The sequence below is a fragment of the Ranitomeya imitator genome, chromosome 6, assembly GCF_032444005.1.
Source record: "Ranitomeya imitator isolate aRanImi1 chromosome 6, aRanImi1.pri, whole genome shotgun sequence".
Lineage (NCBI taxonomy): Eukaryota > Metazoa > Chordata > Amphibia > Anura > Dendrobatidae > Ranitomeya > Ranitomeya imitator.
Window position 1 is genome coordinate 396,711,071 of NC_091287.1, and position 20,597 is coordinate 396,731,667.

The following is a 20,597-nucleotide window of genomic DNA, read 5'->3' on the forward strand; positions in this document are numbered from 1 at the left end:
CGACGGTTGCGCCGTGTTGTGGCAGTCCGTCGGCAGCAAAAAAACGTTACATGTAACATTTTTTTGCTGCGTTGTGTCCACCATTTCCAACCTGGCATGCGCGGCCGGAACTCCGCCCCCACCTGCCCGCAACTCACAATGGGGCAGCGGATGAGCTGGAACAATGCATCCGCTGCCCCCGTTGTGCCACACTTGCACAGTATGCGTCGGGCCGACGCAGCGCGAATGCCCCGTACAGACGCTAGTGTGAAAGTAGCCTTAGGCTGCCGTCACACTAGAAGTATTTGGTCAGTATTCTACATCAGTATTTTTAAGCCAAAACCAGGAGTGGAACAAATAGAGGAAAAGTATAATAGAAACATATGCACCACTTCTGCATTTATCACACACTCCTGGTTTTGGCTTACAAATACTGATGTAAAATACTGACCAAATACTGCTAGTGTGACGGCAGCCTTAGTGCTAGTAATCGCCACTAGAAAAACAGTTTTAAGGGTCAGGTCTTTTATATTCAAAAATGGGAGAGGTTAGAATGGATCGTGGGTTAAACGATTAAAGACCAGATTATATGCAGAAGGAAGTCTGGATGCACATATACCACACTTGTGGCTGGACACCTTATCCTTTTTAGGGGTAGGGACATTGTCTCCCTTAAAAGAGAAAGGTGTACTAAGTCACCCATAAGGTTATACCCTGGACAGCAAGGGACCTACATCCGCTACTTACAGTAGGAGGGTTAACGCCGGGCTCTGCAGAATTAGAGCGTAAGGGTTTGTCGATGTCAATAGGCCAGTCTCATCAGTCACAGACTAATGGGCATTACCTGGAGGCATCCCCCGACCAGGATTTTAATGGATCGAGGTCCCAGCGTAGTTGAGTTCTCCTCCTCCCTATGGTCCGAAGGGGGGAAACCCCGAAGAGAGCGCTCCAATCACTGCCTGCTCCAGAAAACACCAGCCAGCGCATGCGTGCACTCCAGTGTGGAACGCACAGAAACAAACCGGAAGTTCGGGTGACGTCGCTTCCGATGCGCGTGCAGCGCCAAAACCAGCAGCGGGCAGGGAGGAACATGGCGGGGAGCTACAGGAGGACCCAGGCCGCATGTCACTGCCCTGCTTTACCCCACGAGGAGGCGCAGGAAGAGAGGGGGTCCCGAGTCACACACGAGCTGTGGAAACGGGAGCAGCTACCGGAAGGAGCGGAGCCCCTGACCTCATCTGCCCGGCATGGATGGGTAAGGATTGCTCTCGATTGCCGGCCACGGCACCACTATCCAGAACCTCTTCATCGCCCATAGGGGACAGGAAAAATACTGGCGGTTGAAGAAAAGGGAGGGGTATTTAACCTGTGTGTTTCCTGTCCCCCATTAGGGCAGGGAGACATCCGTCGATACTGCTGTCGTGGAAGGTGACTGGAGAAATAAGCCCTCACCCAACCTGAGATCACAAAAAATGGAGACACTACGGGTCTTAGAAAACTGCGCAATTTTTTTTTTAAGTTTGGAATTTTTTTTTTACCATTTAGATAAAAAATAACCAAACATGTTTGGTGTCTATGAACTCGTAATGACCTAGAGAATCAAAATGATAAGTCAGTTTTAGCATTTAGTGAACCTAGCAAAAAAGCTAAACAAAAAACAAGTGTGGGATTGTACTTTTTTTGCAATTTCATCGCACTTGGAATTTTTTCCCCCGTTTTCTAGTACTCGACATGGTAAAACCAATGGTGTCGTTCAAAAGTACAACTCGTCCCGCAAAAAGAAGGATTTTTGGTTCTTACCATAAAGTCTTTATTGGAGCTTTCATTGGGGGACAGAGGTAACCATGGGTGTATGCTGCTGTAGCTAGGAGGCTGGCACTATGCTAATAAAGATAACTCCTCCCCAGCAGTATACACCCTCCGACAGGCACCTCAGTTGGTGCAAAAGCTGTAGTAGGAGCCAGTATAAACAAACTCAACCTATGTACCAAACCAAAAACAACAGCCTGTTGGCCAACATGGTACAAAATTAAGGGAGGGTGCTGTGTCCCCCAATGAAGGCTCCAATAAAGATTTTACGGTAAGAACCAAAAATCCCTCTTTCTTTATCGCTTATTGGGGGACACAGGTAACAATGGGACGTCCAAAAGCAGTCACAAGGGCGGTATAATATGAAAAGAGTTAGGTCGGCCGGTGCGAAAATGCCACCTGCAGTATCTTCCTACCCAGGCCTGCATCCGCAGAAGCCCGAGTGTGCACCTTGTAGAATTTTACAAAGGTGTGGATGGAGGACCACGTTGCGGCCTTGCAAACCTGCGAGGCCGAAGCTTGGTGTCGAACTGCCCAGGAAGCTCCCACAGCCCGGGTAGAGTGAGCCCTCACCCCGGGGGGAGGCTGTTTATTTTGAACACGGTATGCCTCCAGGACTGCCGAACAGATCCACCGAGCAATTGTGGATTTTGAGGTGGGGAGCCCCTTCCGAAACGACAGAGGATCGGACTGATGAAAAGGAGCAGTTCTGGAAAGATAGACTCTGATAGCCCTGACCACATCCAAAAATTGTGGAGAGATTTCTCCAAAGGATGAACTGGAGAAGGGTACAACGATGGAAGGACGAGGTCTTCACTGATGTGAAAAGCCGAAGCCACCTTTGGCAGAAAGGAAGAAGGACAACTTTGTCCTGGTGTAGGATCAGGAAGGGAGAACGACAGGTCAACACCGCCAACTCAGAAACTCTCCCGATCAAGGTGATGGCGACCAAGAAAGCTACTTTCTAAGAAAGAAGCGGGAAAGAAATGTCCCAAATCAGTTCAAAAGACGCGCACTGGAGGGCGTTGAGCACAAGGTTGAGGTCCCAAGGATCAACCGGAGGATGGTAAGGAGGTGCTATATGAGCAACCCCCTGAAGGAAGGTTCTTACCTGGGGAAGAGAAGCTAGGTCTCTTTGAAAAAGAATTGACAGAGCCGAGACTTTACCCTTTAACGTGCTCAGAGAGGCTCGAATCGAAACCCGATTGAAGAAAGCCAAGAAGTGAAGGCAGGGAAAAAAACGATAGGAGACAGACCTTGTCGTCGCACCATCGGAAAAAGGCCTTCCAGCACCTATGGTAGATATGGGAAGATGCCGGTTTCCTAGCCCTTACCATGGTCTGTATGTCACGTTGAGAAAAACCTGCATCCTTTAGGACCGCGGCCTCAACGGCCATACAATTAAATTCAGAGACCGAGAATTCGGGTGAAAGAGTGGACCTTGCGATAGAAGATCCGGATGGTCTGGAAATCTGCAGGGGATGTCCGACAACATGTTCACTAGCTCTGCATACCAGGCCCCGCGGGGCCAATCTGGAGCTACTAAGAGAACAGGAACTCCCTCTGACTATCTTTTTGGCGACCCTTGGAAGCAAGGGGAGAGGAGGGAACAAGGCATCTGAAACTGGGCCCACAAAATCACGAGGGCGTCGCAGCCGACGGCCATCGGATCCCAAGATCTGGATACGTAATGGGGAACCTTGTGCTTTGTTCGGGAGGCCATGAGGTCGACGTCCGGCACACCCCACCTTTGACAAATCTGGTGGAAGACAGGGGAGAAGAGCCTACTCGCCTGACATGAGCCCCTGACGGCTAAGGAAGTCAGCTTCCCAATTGTACACCCCTGGGATGTGGACAGCTGAAATGGAGGAGACGTGGTTCTCTGCCCACCGTAGAATTTTTGCCACTTCCCTCATGACCTGCATGCTGCGAGTCCCTCCCTGGTGGTTTATGCAAGTCACAGCTGTGGCGTTGTCTGACTGAATGCGGACTGATTTTCTCGAGAGGGACTGCCAGCGGAGGAGGGCTAGGAGGATAGCCTTGATCTCCAAAAGATTGATCGGGAGACATGCCTCGAGCAGTCCAGCGACCGTGGGCTGTGAGGTGGAGAAAGACCGCATCCCACCCCTGGAGACTGGCGTTGGTGGCGATGACCTACCAGCGGAGAGGGAGAAACGACCTCCCGCGCAGAATGGAGGTGAATAGCGTCCACCAAGTGAGAGACTGTCTCACATTGAGAGGGAGAACGGGGCGGTCTAGGGAAAGTGGACTCCTTTCTTAAAGGGACAGAAGGGCCAGCTGGAGAGGGCGAGAATGGAACTAAGCTTAAGGGACAGCTTCCATTTAAGTGACCATCTTTCCCAGAACCCTCATGCCGAGCCGAAGAGGTAAAGGAGTAGGACGCTTTAGGGCTTTGATGCCCCTCCAAAGAAAAAGGAACTTCTCCCTTGGGAGGAAGCCCTGGGCCTAAATGGTGTTGAATTCCATGCCAAGGAATTCTAGACATTGGGTCGGAATCAAAGTGGACTTCTGTTCGTTGATTATCCATCTGAGGCGGGTCAACGTGTCCAGTGATCTGGAGGTTCTGACCGCAATCCCGGCGAGACGAAACTTTCACGAGGTCGAAGTAGGGGATTACAAGAATCCCTTTTTATCAAAGGATGGCCATGACCGCCGCCATTACCTTCGTAAAGACCCTGGAAGCGGACGCCAGGCTGAACGGAAGGGCCATGAATTGGAAATGCTGGTCCTGGATCGCAAAACGAAGGAACCTCTGGTGCTGAACACAAATCAGGATGTGTAGGTACGCATCCTGAAAGTCCACATAGCACAGAAATTCCCCGGTTCCATGGAAGCGATCACCGAGTGCAGAGACTCGATCTTGAAGTGCTGAATCTGAAGGTGGCGGTTCAACTGTTTGAGATCCAAAATCGGGCGAACTACAAAAGGACTAGAATAAAAACCGGAAAACCGCTGGTTGGAAGGGACTGGGACGATTACCCCAGAGGCGAGGAGGGAATCGACAGTCTGGAGAAGCCCTGGGACATGGGAGGGCTGTTTGGGTGGACGCGAGAGGAAGAAACGTCTTCCTGGGGGAGGGGGGGAGCAGTAGTCAGCAGTGGAATACGTTCTAGAACCTGAACCAGGGACTGAGATACTTTAGTCAAGTCCGAGACTGACAGACATCGCAACAGCCCACTCCGGGGGAGGGGGAGTGCACTCATCCCGAGTATTAGGGGCCTCCTGAGAGACGGACATGATGGAAGGACTGCAGGACGAAGAGAAAGGCGACAGCTGGCCTGAAGCCCACTTTTTCTTACAGCGGGCACAAGCAAAGTGAATTACCATTGGAATATAGCTGGGGGCCCCTGTGGGGTTGGGCATAGGTAGAGAGTGAAAAATACCAGAAGCAGAATGCCAGCAGGCAATGCTGCTTAGGGAAGTAGCAGCCGGGGAAGGAGTATAGCAAAGCGTACAGACCTGGCGATCAGCGCAGTGCAGGAAAGGCTGTGTCCCCCTCCTAGAAGAGGTCCTGGAGGGCACGAAACGCGTTGGAGGTAATTAGCCGGAAAGACGTGGTATGCTGTGCCATGCGTGTGCAGAGAGCGCGAAAGAGAAGGGGCGTGGTCGAGCGAATAGAAACCGGCGATCTGATAGGACGACGGTATAGAGAGGTGTGGCGCGCCTGAGCATGACCAATACCAGCGCTGGGTTCCATGGAGAGACCTGCCCAGTACGGAGACGATCCGGAGAGGGAGCGCCGAAAAGCAAGGGGGCGTGGTCTTACAAAGCGAAGCAGCGGCAGGGAAGCGTGCGCTGCAGGGAAAAGGCACGCATTTCAAACAAAGCAGCGTCCGCTACGTCCCCCCATCGTGTCCCCATAAAAGGAGCCCCACAAACTGTGGAGAGCACTGCACAAGGAAGCGCTGCAGAGTCTGTGCTTAAAGAAGCCAAGTCCCTATGAAAAGGCAGGACAGACTGACAGAGGACGGACTGACGGGGGGGGGAGATTAGTTTCTCTGTACCTGATCTTGTCCCAGTCGAGGATCACGTCAGGAGCCCTTGGGGAGTAGAAAGGGTCCTGGAAGAGGGGATCCTCCTTCTCACGTCGTGCCACGGTGCAGAAGACGGCGTCAACCCCTGAAAAGGTGGGGGGGGCACCGAAGGGGACCGCCGTCTTCATCTCAACCCTCTCCAAGGAGAGGGATGAGGCAGGGATAAGGCGAGGACTGGACACCAAGATAGTCACCCTGAAACACCCATAAGGGTGACAGGGGACAGTCCTGCCCAGCGGGTCCGAGAGGGCGCAATGTGGATGATATCACAGTGCTCTCTCGGTCACGTAATGAAGGGAAAACAGGGTGAGAAAAAAATGCACCCTGTTACCCAGAAGAAAAATCTGAAAAAGAACGGGGAAATGATTAATAACACACAACAAAACCCTGTAAGGAAAAATAAAGCGGATCTGGTGTTAGATCCAGGTCCGCTTCCTACAGACACTAAGCAAAAACTGAATTGCCTGGTGCCTGTCGGAGGGTGTATACTGCCGGGGAGGAGTTATATTTCTTTATTTGCATAATGTCAGCCTCCTAGCGACAGCAGCATACAACCATGGTTACCTGTATCCCCCAATGAAGCGAGAAAGAAACTAAGCCCTCACATGGCCATATTGATGGAAAAATAAGAAAGTTATGGCTCTGGGAAGGAGAAGAGCAAAAATTAAAACGCAAAACCGAAAAAAGCTCTGGGGGTTAAGGCGCTAAACTCACCTGATCCAAAAATACTCAATTTTCATTTTTTTTTTTTTTTCACTGTATCCCCTGGTGATGCTGTAGACTAAACCCAAGAAAAAAAGCAAATTGAGCATAGACCCTACAACAAGTAAATAGTAATGAAACATGTGAATAACATAGGGTACTTAGTTAATGCTATTTTGATTTAAAAAAAAAAGCATAAAAGCCATTCCACCACATAACGGTGTACTCAATGGGAAAGCCCTATCCTATCTAATATTACAACCTTATCATGTGTCATATGATGTCAACTTGTCAGTCAGCAGCTTGCTCATAGAGAACACATGAGTGCTCGGTCAAATTAGTGCTCCTGTGTTTGGGAGAGTTGGTGGACATGCCTGCTGGCTGAACGATCAGCCAAAGCATCATTTGTCAGACAGCCATCTAATGTGTATGGCCAGTCTTAATCTGACTGACCACACTTTGTGCAGAGAAAGATTGTTAATATGATTGTTCTGTGTGCCAAAACATTACTTTATCGGCAATATATCATCTATTCATACAAAAAATGGACTAATAATTTTAATCTTGTTTGCATGCGCCTCAATTTCCTGCTTTCTTGAGCCACTAAACTTTCTAGACGAATAGTTTTCTGCTGGCATCAGAATGGCTGAATACATGTGGATGGGGAGAAATGCAGCATCACGCGCAAGCATTAAAGAAAAAAACCTGGAGTTCTATAAATAATTTTTATTTCTTTTCAAATGATCACACAGTCATTAGCATATTAATAACGGATATGTTTATTATTACATATCCATCAGTGCGGATTTCAATACCACTTGTAACATGCAAATTGCCTTCAAACAACTAGGGTTCCAGTGCTTTTTTTTGTATTTTTATTTAAGAAATGAAACTGCAAAGCCATCATAAATTATTGAGGAGGTATTTGATAAAAAAACAAACAAAAAAAAACACATGTACAAGTAAAAATAAACCATTATTGCCCATACCTTAATTGGTCTCTGCTATGTAGGCAGGAACATTTATATTAAAATCCCTAGATTATCAAGAGTTTATAAAAGCGAGAAACACTATTTTAAGGTTTTCAAGCTTGTACGCTCAGCATATTTTAATAAAATAAACCATAGCAGGTAGTTTAGCTCAGTGATTGCTCAGAAACCACATGATATGTCTTCTCAAACTATGATAGAAAGAAAAGTAAAAAGTATAAAATATCCTCCATAAAATAATGGTTTTTAAACTAATTGTAAGAAGGGGGAACGTCAAAGTGACCATAGACAACTCCTCATTTTCCAGCTCAACGCCGGACCTATAAAGTCTTCCTTAGGACAGCTATGGGGAACTTGTGATTGACAGTCACAGTCCTAGAACAAAACTGGCTGGCTAAATTACCGATTTGCTCCAATATGGAGCTAATCAGACATTTAAAACCCTATAAATAATGGGTTCATCTATTAGGAATGTAAAACGGACATCTGAAAATACTTTGCGATAACTTTTATATCTAAACCCGTCCGCTAATGGCCTTTTAATCTCCCTCCATTGAAAGCAGTGTGACATGAGATTGATAAAACCCGTGAATTGGAAAGGGTATTTACTTTCAGGATACAAGTTTTGTGCCCATAAACTAAAAACAGAACATGGCAGTAAAATAAATGAAAGAAATAAGGCACTATATAACAACAAAACAAAAACACAACAATAATACCCAATAAAGTGTTCTAACAAATAATTTACAAATCCACACAGTGCATACATATTTTATATGTCCGTTAACTTAACGTTCTTTATCTTTAAAAACTGTAAGGCAAAAACAATACAAAATAAACAAAATGATGTATTCAAAACACACATAAAACTTGGATTGTACTGTTAGTTTCTAATGCCTCTATGTATTAAACACATTTCAATATGGCTTGGCAAAAAAATAAAAAAAAATAAAAAAAATGCATAGTTAAAATTATATGTTGACCTTTCACTGATGAATGGCTGTAAAATATATGCAAAGCACAAAACAGGATCCGTCCCCCCAAGTGCTTTTGCCATAAGGCTACAATAGCCAAAAAGTGAAGGCACTGAAGTTCAAGTGGTCACTTTTTGCAAGAAGAATTTGCAGTCTTCAGGAAGATGGAGATAACGTACAGGAACTTCTGTTCTCATTGAGACATTGTCCTCTGATATCCATGCTTGGCGTAGTTGCTCCAATCCTCATCTGTGCACGAGCTGCTTTCCATCATTATTGACAGGCTTCCATAGATATCCGAAAATCTTTACATTGATTTGAATATAAATATATATGAAAATTAAAAAATAGGCTAAGCTTTGTTTAACAACTTGCATTACATAGTAATAATCCGTCTATTCTATCTTTAGACGAGCCCACAAGAAAAGACCTTCAAACATGCTTTCTGTGCTTTAGCAATGGGAAGAGGAAGAAACAGTCACCCAGAAAGCCTGTTACTCTGTTGCTGATGGATATAGCAGCTTCGTTGCACCAGTCTAATATGGAAGACCAGCTTCATGAATGCACAGTGACCAACCAAGATTAGCTGGAAGAGAGAAGGCAAAAAAATGACATTATATGGATTTTATTATGACCATTCTATTCATGTGTGTGGATCTATTCCCTTTAGAACCTATAACAGGGACTACAAGGTATACAAGTTTCCCAAAAGTCAGAAGCACTTTACACCGATGTGAAAAGTAGGACGGAACCAGCAATGGACACAGGTAGCCCCTCCTTCAAAAACGTCAACATGACATACGGCCTCTCCATATCCTGCCAGATGTTGTATGAAACTATGGGACTTGTGCTACAGAAGCATCACACTACCATAGTCACACAGAAAATTATTCTGAGCATGTGCACGGGATAATGTCTTACTATAAGCAGTCACAGAAATGCTCACCTGGCTTTTCCTGAACCAGTTTTCATAGGTTTTCGGAAGGACTGGTTTGTTGACCTAGTAGACATACTCCTTGGGGAGACGCGGACAAAATTTGAAGGTGGTGTTTTAGGTATTTTCTTCAGTAAATGAGATACCCATTTTTTCTGCTCATCCTGAGTGCACGCCAGTAAAAGCATATCTCTTGCACTTGTCACATCATAACTCACTATGAAATTATGAAGAGGGCACAATTAAAAAGAGGATTTAAAACAGATACATATGCTTAAAAGTAAAGCGTTCAAAAGCGGAGTACATAAAATTATTTGTTCATACATGATAGTAAAGTTCATATGTCAGGGCTCCATTAGTGATTAATATGCTAAAGATGTTATTAGTTAAGAGCTGCCTCAAAGCACTTGAAGAAGCAATGGCGAAACGAAGGTGGCGCATACACGTGGGACATTACATTCCTTATGCAGCTCAGATAATGATTATACACTATCTACCTTATTGGAGTCTTTTGTGCCTGGTTTTGATGTCAAACAAGATTCATATAAAGAAATGTATTACTAAGCTACCGTTGTGGCACATATCTTCTTGCATCTTTTGTACGAGGCTCTATGTATTTAAGCACTTATCTATATTTTTCTTTGTTTCCTCACGTATTATACTATTAAATTTGATTAAATATGTTATTTGATTATATTATTTGGTTTATACTATTTTTATATAGCAGGGAGGTCCCTCATACACATTAGTCATCTGATCCCATCAACTTTTATATAATGCATAAAAAGGCAGCACGACTTTCCCCCGGGATTCCGCAATTGGAATGGAATTACCTGGCCATTTTGCTCTGTGGGCAGATAAGCCACTGCCAGATAATTCTGGTAGTGGCTTACTCCGCTCTCCCCATAGAGTACACAGGAGTGCTCAGCCAAGCAGGAGAGCCTGGAGAGATAGTTGGCTAATGATTATTCGGCAAACATTTAGTTAATGTGTATGGCCAACTTTATGCTATACTTAAGAATTGTGGAACACCTATTTTACTCTAAAAGCCACATGTTTATGGCAGATAGATGACAGTATTGCACAGCACCAGTACATTAGAATGCGGCAGAGTAAGGGCAATGTCTTGCAACATTAACTAATAGTACGCAGATTGGGTAAAAAACAAATAAATAAAGACCATGTAAGCAGAATTGTTGCCAAATTACCAAAAGTAAAGGACTAAATAATGTTAACCTACAGGGTGGGCCATTTATATGGATACACCTAAATAAAAAGGAAATGGTTGGTGATATGAACTTTCTGTTTGTGGCACATTAGTATATGGAAGGGGGGGAAACTTTTCAAGATGGGTGGTGACCATGGTGGCCATTTTGAAGTTGGCCATTTTGGATCCAACTTTATTTTTTCAATGGGAAGAGGGTCATGTGACATTAAACTTATTGAGAATTTCACAAGATAAACAATGTAACTTTATTCTTTCCTGAGTTATTTACAAGTTTATGACTACTTATAAAATGTATTCAAAGTGCTGCCCATTGTGTTGGATTGTCAATGCAACCCTCTTCTCCCACTCTTGACACACTGATGGCAACACCGCAAAAGAAATGCTAGCACAGGCTTCCAGTATCCGTTGTTTCTGATGCTGCACATCTCGTATCTTCACAGCATAGACAATTGCCTTCAGATGACCCCAAAGATAAAAGTCTAAGGGGGTCAGATTGCCTTCCTCTGGATCAACATGTTAGGGCATGTTAGGTTAGCCTATAGGTTGAACTAGAAGGACTTAAAGTCTTCCTTCAACCTTCATAACTATGTTACTATGTTACTATATTGAGAGACCTTGGTGGCCATTCAACTAGCCCACGACTACCAATCCACTTTCCAGGAAATTGTTCATGTAGGAATGCTCGGACCTAACACCCAAGATGGTGCACCACCATAAGTTGATATCACCAACCATTCCCATTTTATTTAGGTGTATTCATATAAATGGCCCACCCTGTATATAAGGGCTAATCTAAACCCAACAGATGAACTGAAGAAACAAAAAATGGTAGTGACATGTGGTACCGACCTTTACAAGGAGTTATGAGCTCCTCCTTTCTATCCAGATGGTCCTTATGGCACTTAACATGGCATCTTCTGCATTCCAGTGCTGGCGGCGGTTTGAAGACATGCCATAATGGCTTAGAGCAAGCTTCACAATTGGCTGGGAAATGATAGAGTGTAGGGATGAACTCATGCCCTTTGTGGTTCAGGAAATTGGTCTTCTCCACTTGCTGCACTGGATCCAACTCCACATCTTTCCTGCATTCTCCTTCATTGGCATACAGTATCTAACGGGACAAATAATGCACAATGGGTACAGATATTGACTAGAACATTTTAGCCTGTATGTTAAGGGGACGATAGTGGTTAATGTTTTTTTTAACCCTTTATGGGCATGACAATTTTTAATTTTCCATTCTGGAACCATTCTATCATCATTGTGAGTTGCCTGGTGCCTGTCGGAGGGTGTATACTGCCGGGGAGGAGTTAATTCTTCTTTATTTGCATAGTGTCAGCCTCCTAGTGACAACAGCATACACCCATGGTTACCCGTTTCCCCCAATGAGGCGAGAAAGAAAGTTTAGGGTCACCCAGACAACTTTGTGTTTTTCATGAAAACTCATACTTTTATTAATCAAATGAGTTGCCAAATGAATTGAAAATCTAGTCCAGATATTGACGAGGTTCGAAAAAAAGATTTTTTTATTTGAAATAATAATTTTCTCCTTCAAACTTTGCTTTCGTCAAAGAATGCTCCCTTTGCAGCAATTCCAACATTGCAGGCCTTTGGCATTCTAGCAGTTAATTTGCTGAGGTAATCTGGAGAAATTTCACCCCATGCTTCCAGAAGCCCCTCCCACAAGTTGGTTTGGCTTGATGGCCACTTTTTGCGTACCATACGGTCAAGCTGCTCCCACAACAGCTCCATGGGGTTGAGATCTGGTGACTGCGCTGGCCACTCCATTATAGGTAGAATACCAGCTGCCTACTTCTTCCCTAAATAGTTCTCGCATAATTTGGAGGTGTGCTTTGGGTCATTGTCCTGTTGTAGGATGAAATTGGCTCCAATCAAGCGCTGTCCACAGGGTACGGCATGGCGCTGCAAAATGGAGTGATAGCCTTCCTTATTCAAAATCCCTTATACCTTGTACAAATCTCCCACTTTACCAGCACCAATGCAACCCCAGACCATCACATTACCTCCACCATGCTTGACAGATGGCGTCAGGCATTCTTCCAGCATCTTTTCAGTTGTTCTGCGTCACTCAAATGTTCTTCTGTGTGATCCAAACACCTCAAACTTGGATTAGTCTGTCCATAACACTATTTTCCAAACTTCTTCTGTCCCATATGTTCTCTTTTGCCCATATTAATCTTTTCTTTTTATTAGCCAGTCTCAGATATGGCTTTTTCTTTGCCACTCTGCCCTGAAGGCCAGCATCCCGGAGTCGCCTCTTCACTGTAGATGTTGACACTGGCGTTTTGCATGTACTATTTAATGAAGCTGCCAGTTGAGGACCTGTGAGGCGTCGATTTCTCAAACTACAGACTCTAATGTACTTGTCTTGTTGCTCAGTTGTACAGCGGGGGCCTCCCACTTCTCTTTCTACTCTGGTTCGAGCCTGTTTGTGCTCTACTATGAATGGAGTAGTACTTTATCTTCATGTTCGATTTGTCCGAAGTCAGAGACAGTGACGCTGCAGCCAATTGGGCGCTGACGTCACAATAGCAGCACCAGAGCGCCAAACCGTGAGTGCAGACACTGCGGGAACGGCACGGGAGGGGAGTATAGGCTTTATTATTTTATGGGTGCCAAACATTAGGATCAAGAAAGGGTTGTCCTAGTAGTGGACAACCCCTTTAAAACTATTTAGGGCCCTTGATGTACTATTACATTGGGTTCAAAAACAAGATCATCTTTTTTGTAAATTCTCTCAGACTGCCATATTTATACAAATAGTTCTGTACAACAGTGCACTGCAAGTAATTGGAGTTAAAAAGTTAGAAAAGTATCAGACTAATGCGGTAGTATTGGGCGTACAGCCTCCACCTCTACTGAGCAGAGACTGGCTGGGAAGCTGCATGAAAAAAAAAATCAAGCTCTACTTACACAAAATAGCATGTTTTGGTGCTACATTTCCTCAGGTGCAAATCAAAGGAGGCACTATTACCTGGAATATCTTCGGGATCTCCTCAGTATTCGCTCGATAAACATCTCCTTGTGTAACAGGGCGGACGTGGAAAAGCTTACTAAAGAAATTAAACACAAATTAGATTGATAAAGTTTTTTTTATTCCTTTTGAAAAAGATATACACAGACAACATCTCAAACTCACAAAAAAATTATTGAAATTCTCCATGGATAAAAACCAATATTGTTCATTTTTTTGCTTATATGTTTCTAATAAGTTAAAAATCTTAATGAAAATAGTTGAACAAAAAAACCAAGTAAGGCATGTAATAGTACTTACTCTATATCTAGTACCATGGATGGGGTGGACTGCTCCTTATTCTGCTCATCATTGTAGAATAGTATCTTCTTACTGCTAACCACAACATACTGCAAAGAGGCAAATATCACAATTAGTCAAATATATTTAGCTGAGAGTAAAACTTTCTTACACACTCACAACCTGAAATTAGTGAAAATAAAGCACAAGTATGGAGATTTGAACAACAGAGAGACCAGACATACGAGCTGTGTGTCAATCACACTTCCAGGTCTGACATTTCCTTGCTATGGTACATCCAGGTATATTCTGCTTCACTCAGCTGATCCTGGCAGTGTCAAAGACAATGAAAGGCGTGAATGGTGCGCACACAACACCTCCGCCCCACTTAGATAGACGATAATAGTCTGTAATGGTGCCAGCAGAGCGAACGTGCACTCTGACGTGCATCACTTTCGGGCGTGTACGCCTACTGGAGACAGGCACAGTCTACTACGTCTAAGTAACCGCATCCAATAGGCATACATAACCGAAAATTATGCACAGCACATATTCGCTCAGTCGGCACAATTATTGTATATGGCCCCGCCAGCGCATATGCCCAAATCTCATTTTGTGGAGGGTTCAGACGTAAGCCCTGCCAGGCCGAACAAACTGGTTCCAAAACACAGTGTGAAAGAACTCTTAGCGGTAATTAAGGTGTGCCAGTTATTTTTTAGCGGCTTTTCAGAATAGAATGTCACGTGGGTACATCAGGAATACCATTATTTCTGGCCATTATGTGACCAGTATTCTGCATGTTTCACAATTCTTCCCCTCTACAGGCGCTCTTCTCTTAGGTCATGTTCACACTTTCACTATTTGGTCAGTATTTGTAAGCCAAAACCATTAGTGGAAGAATCAGAAGAAATGTATAAAAGAAACACGTCACCACTTCTGTATTTATCACCGACTCCTGGTTTTGGCTGACAAATACTGATGTAAAATACTGACCAAATACTGAACTTGTGAACGATGTCTTATTTTCAATTTTCTCTGAGCTTGTTTATGACTGTTAGAAGCTTTTATATCTTCTATACACAGTTCACATGAGAAATTTATACTCTGCTGTCTCTATGTAGCTCTTTTACAATCAGCGGTAGAATGGGAGATAATTTTCAGCAGTACTAAGCAGTGTAGCTGTGCATCAAGCACTGGGGTGAGATCAGCACTTAACGTAAAGTGGAAGCGCTCTTTGGGTCTCTCTGCCCTTCACTCTCATTCTGCTTTCTTCTCTTCTACCTCCGCACACACTTGAAAAGACAGCGGTACTAGAATACTTCAATGCTCTGGTTAATCCCACTTGTCTTGAGCAAGGCTGATATGGACTGTAACTCAGAATGCGGGGTAGGAGAAAGTGGCTCATAAGTGGAGTACCAAGCATAGTTTCCCCACAAGATATATTATACAGTTCCTTATATTCTCTTGTACTGTTGATTTACTTAAATTTTATATGGACAGAAAAAAAATGATATTAGAAAATTACACACATATACATATATATATATATATATATATATATATATATATATATATATATATATATATATATATATATATATATATATATATATATATATACACAGTGGGGAAAAAAAGTATTTAGTCAGTCAGCAATAGTGCAAGTTCCACCACTTAAAAAGATGAGAGGCGTCTGTAATTTACATCATAGGTAGACCTCAACTATGGGAGACAAACTGAGAAAAAAAAATCCAGAAAATCACATTGTCTGTTTTTTTTAACAATGTATTTGCATATTATGGTGGAAAATAAGTATTTGGTCAGAAACAAAATTTCATCTCAATACTTTGTAATATATCCTTTGTTGGCAATGACAGAGTTCAAACGTTTTCTGTAAGTCTTCACAAGGTTGCCACACACTGTTGTTGGTATGTTGGCCCATTCCTCCATGCAGATCTCCTCTAGAGCAGTGATGTTTCTGGCTTTTCGCTTGGCAACACGGACTTTCAACTCCCTCCAAAGGTTTTCTATAGGGTTGAGATCTGGAGACTGGCTAGGCCACTCCAGGACCTTGAAATGCTTCTTACGAAGCCACTCCTTCGTTGCCCTGGCGATGTGCTTTGGATCATTGTCATGTTGAAAGACCCAGCCACGTTTCATCTTCAATGCCCTTGCTGATGGAAGGAGGTTTGCACTCAAAATCTCACGATACATGGCCCCATTCATTCTTTCATGTACCCGGATCAGTCGTCCTGGCCCCTTTGCAGAGAAACAGCCCCAAAGCATGATGTTTCCACCACCATGCTTTACAGTAGGTATGGTGTTTGATGGATGCAACTCAGTATTCTTTTTCCTCCAAACACGACAAGTTGTGTTTCTACCAAACAGTTCCAGTTTGGTTTCATCAGACCATAGGACATTCTCCCAAAACTCCTCTGGATCATCCAAATGCTCTCTAGCAAACTTCAGACGGGCCCGGACATGTACTGGCTTAAGCAGTGGGACACGTCTGGCACTGCAGGATCTGAGTCCATGGTGGCGTAGTGTGTTACTTATGGTAGGCCTTGTTACATTGGTCCCAGCTCTCTGCAGTTCATTCAGTAGGTCCCCCCGCATGGTTCTGGGATTTTTGCTCACCGTTCTTGTGATCATTCTGACCCCACGGGGTGGGATTTTGCGTGGAGCCCCAGATCGAGGGAGATTATCAGTGGTCTTGTATGTCTTCCATTTTCTAATTATTGCTCCCACTGTTGATTTCTTCACTCCAAGCTGGTTGGCTATTGCAGATTCAGCCTTCCCAGCCTGGTGCAGGGCTACAATTTTGTTTCTGGTGTCCTTTGACAGCTCTTTGGTCTTCACCATAGTGGAGTTTGGAGTCAGACTGTTTGAGGGTGTGCACAGGTGTCTTTTTATACTGATAACAAGTTTAAACAGGTGCCATTACTACAGGTAATGAGTGGAGGAAAGAGGAGACTCTTAAAGAAGAAGTTACAGGTCTGTGAGAGCCAGAAATCTTGATTGTTTGTTTCTGACCAAATACTTATTTTCCACCATAATATGCAAATAAAATGTTAAAAAAACAGACAATGTGATTTTCTGGATTTTTTTTTCTCAGTTTGTCTCCCATAGTTGAGGTCTACCTATGATGTAAATTACAGACGCCTCTCATCTTTTTAAGTGGTGGAACTTGCACTATTGCTGACTGACTAAATACTTTTTTACCCCACTGTATATATATATATATATATATATATATATATATATATATATATATATATATATGTTTTGTTTTTTTTATTAATTATTCTCTAATATAAATGGCCAATTATTTCAGCAAAATCCCAAAGAGTCACGGTACAGGAAATGAACTTCAGCAAAATGCAAGTGACCTTTGGACCCCTAGCTAATAATTACAGTGGAGAGCCATAGCCAAAAGGTCTCTAACTCTGATAAACCAATATATTAACTTGAGCGATCCTCGATTTTCGGTGTGTGAGCGATCCTTAGTTTTCAAGCCTGTTGATCAATTTTCCATAAAATTATGCAACAAGCTTCTGGATATGACAATGGCAGGATGTACATGCAGGGTTCCCTGCTAAATGCTCTAGTTATGACTTGTTGATACCTGTTTCTTCCAACCATGCCTTTTAATATTTCCTCTATTTGGGATGGAAAGCCAGCCCTCAATTCTTGATTCGGATTCTAAAATAAAAAAGTGACAATCATTGCATTAACTCATTTGAATTGGTTCGGAACAAAACTACAGAATAGTGTCAAACATAGAAACATGCAGCATGAAAAATGCATGGCAGGAAAGAATACAAAGAATGACTTAGCTGTCAACACTTCATGCCCACAAAACAGAAAAAAATACTTGCAGTAACAAATGCAAGTTGAACATGAAGAGCATTTATCAAGACAAAAATTAAAATGGTAAAACAGCAAAAAACAAACGAAAAACAAAAAAATGAAAAATGTCATAAAAAAACAATGTAGGTCTTTAAAAGGCAAGAAATCATATTTGGAAGGATAAAGTGCAAGAAGCTAACGGAAAAAGTGGTCACCAATAACAGGCAAATGTGCGTTACCATTTACTCACAGAAGACAAGAATAGGAGAGAAAGAAATAAGGAATGCAGGTAGACTCGACTAGACAGAGAATAAGAGACAAACAGTTTATTTAGTGGGAAGAATAGACTCAAACCATGTGAAAAGCGATGTGTGCAGAGCTAAGCATATGCTCCATCCACCAACAATATGCCTAGTTCTGCTACAAACTGATCCCATTAACAGGTTAACTGTTTCTTCCCCAAATACAGCGGCACACGGCAAATTACACACACCTACGAAATGAAGATCCACCAACAGCACTGAATGCTAGCAAAATGAGAAGTTATATTGGCATACTAGGAACAATAAGACGACAAATGCATGAAATGTAGGCGGCTAACATTCACTTCAATGCACCACAATTAATGCTGTTGGCTTTAACTGTTAGAATGAGGATGTGTGGAAGTTTTCACCTTAAAGGGAACCTGTCACCCTGAAAAAAATGAGCTAAGCCAACCAGCATCAGGGGCTTATCTACAGCATTACAGAATGCTGTAGATAAGCCCCCGATGTATCCTGAAAGATGAGAAAGTCTTAGTTACTCACCGGTTAACGGTGTTTTTCGGAGTCCATGACAGCACCATGGAGAGGGGATCCGCCCTTCAGGAACAGGAAACCTACAGATACATAAGGGCGGCACCTCTCCCACGCATCAGTTGGTTTACAGAGCACCACCAAGGTTAACAGCATAATTAATATACAACGATACTACTGCTAACTATTCACCACGAGTGGATTATATAAAAAAGGGAAGAGGTGTACACCCAGAACTTAAGAAGACGGGAGGGTATGCATGGGTGCTGTCATGGACTCCGAAAAACACCGTTAACCGGTGAGTAACTAAGACTTTATTCGGTCGTCCATGACGGCACCACAGAGAATTACTGAGAGTAACTGTTTAGGGAGGGACTACTGCTTGAAGCACCCTTACACCAAAAGAGAGATCCGAGGAAGCACCCAGGTTTAATCTATAGTGGTTATAGAATGTGTTTGGAGAAGACCAAGTAGCAGCCTTACATATTTGGTCGATCGACACCTCTCTGCCCACGAGGCAGCCATGGCTCTAGTGGAATGCGCTCTAAAGGTACCGTCACACTTAGCGACGCTGCAGCGATACCGACAACGATCCGAATCGCTGCAGCGTCGCTGTTTGGTCGCTGGAGAGCTGTCACACAGACAGCTCTCCAGCGACCAACGATGCTGGTAACCAGGGTAAACATCGGGTAACTAAGCGCAGGGCCGCGCTTAGTAACCCGATGTTTACCCTGGTTACCATCCTAAAAACAGGATTTTTGGTTGCTTACCGTAAAATCTGTTTTTTGGAGCCTCCATTGGGGGACACAGGAACCATGGGTGTATGCTGCTGCCACTAGGAGGCTGACACTATGCAAATAAAAAAGTTAGCTCCTCCTCTGCAGTGTACACCCCACCGACTGGCATTATACTCTTCAGTTAGTGAGAAAGCAGTAGGAGAAAAATAACAAGGTTGAAAAACCATAACCACAAACTTGAGAACTGTAAACGTGAGAACAGTCATAGAACATATAACAAAAACATTGGGAGGGAGCTGTGTCCCCCAATGGAGGCTCCAAGAAACAGATTTTACGGTAAGCAACCAAAAATCCTGTTTTCTTTATCGCCTCTCATTGGGGGACACAGGAACCATGGGACGTCCCAAAGCAGTCCCAAGGGCGGGAAAAACAGACTTCCATCAGGTCAGAGGACTCACCACTGCCGGCTGCAAGATCCTTCTGCCTAGGCTGGCGTCCGCCGAAGCGTAGGTATGGACCTTGTAAAACTTGGCGAACGTGTGGATGGAAGACCAGGTTGCCGCTTTACATAGCTGTAGGGCGGAAGCCCTGTGGTGCACCGCCCAGGAGGCGCCGACTGCCCGGGCGGAGCGAGCCTTGATCCCAGAGGGAGGCACTCTGTTCTTGACCAGGTAAGCCTCCAGAATAGCCGTTCTGATCCAGCGAGCGATAGTCGCCTTAGAAGCCGGCTGGTCTCTGCGCGAGCCATCAGGAATGGCGAAAAGAGAATCCGTCTTCCGGAAAGTGGACGTTCTATCCAGATAGATCTTCACTGCCCTGACAAGGTCCAGCTTGTTCAACGATCGCTCCAGAAGATGAGTCGGAGCTGGACAAAAGGAAGGTAGAACGATGTCCTCGTTGAGGTGGAATGTGGAAACCACCTTAGGAAGAAAGGAAGGCGGAGGCCTGAGGACCACCTTGTCCTGGTGGATAACCAAGAAAGGAGGACGGCAAGAGAGAGCCGCCAACACGGAGACGCGGCGGATAGAAGTGATGGCCACAAGAAAGGCCACCTTCAAGACAGAACTGATAGGGAAACCTCCCTGAGAAGTTCAAAGGGGGGAACCCTCAGAACGTCCAGTACCAGGTTTAAATCCCATGAATCCACAGGGGCCCTGTACGGAGGGACCGCGTGGGCTACTCCTTGAAGGAAGGTCTTAACCTGTGGTCTGGAAGCTAAAGTCTTTTGAAAAAGGATGGAAAGCACAGAAACCTGGCCCTTCAGGGAACTAAG

General features: G+C 44.1%; 1 protein-coding gene across 2 annotated transcripts in view; it reads right to left on the minus strand.

Moving 5' to 3' along the window:
- Nucleotides 1-7,256: 7,256 nt before the first annotated feature.
- Nucleotides 7,257-20,597, minus strand: part of ROCK1 (Rho associated coiled-coil containing protein kinase 1) — a 251,358-nt gene continuing 238,017 nt past the window's right edge. For both annotated transcript variants that reach the window (XM_069731169.1, XM_069731168.1), the window contains exons 28-33: nt 17,570-17,646; nt 13,966-14,054; nt 13,666-13,744; nt 11,520-11,781; nt 9,455-9,659; nt 7,257-9,094 (exon numbers count right to left, since the gene is read on the minus strand). In XM_069731169.1, the coding sequence (XP_069587270.1) occupies nt 9,091-9,094; nt 9,455-9,659; nt 11,520-11,781; nt 13,666-13,744; nt 13,966-14,054; nt 17,570-17,646 (716 nt within the window). In that variant the 3' untranslated portion in view covers nt 7,257-9,090. The remainder of the gene's footprint in view (nt 9,095-9,454; nt 9,660-11,519; nt 11,782-13,665; nt 13,745-13,965; nt 14,055-17,569; nt 17,647-20,597) is intronic.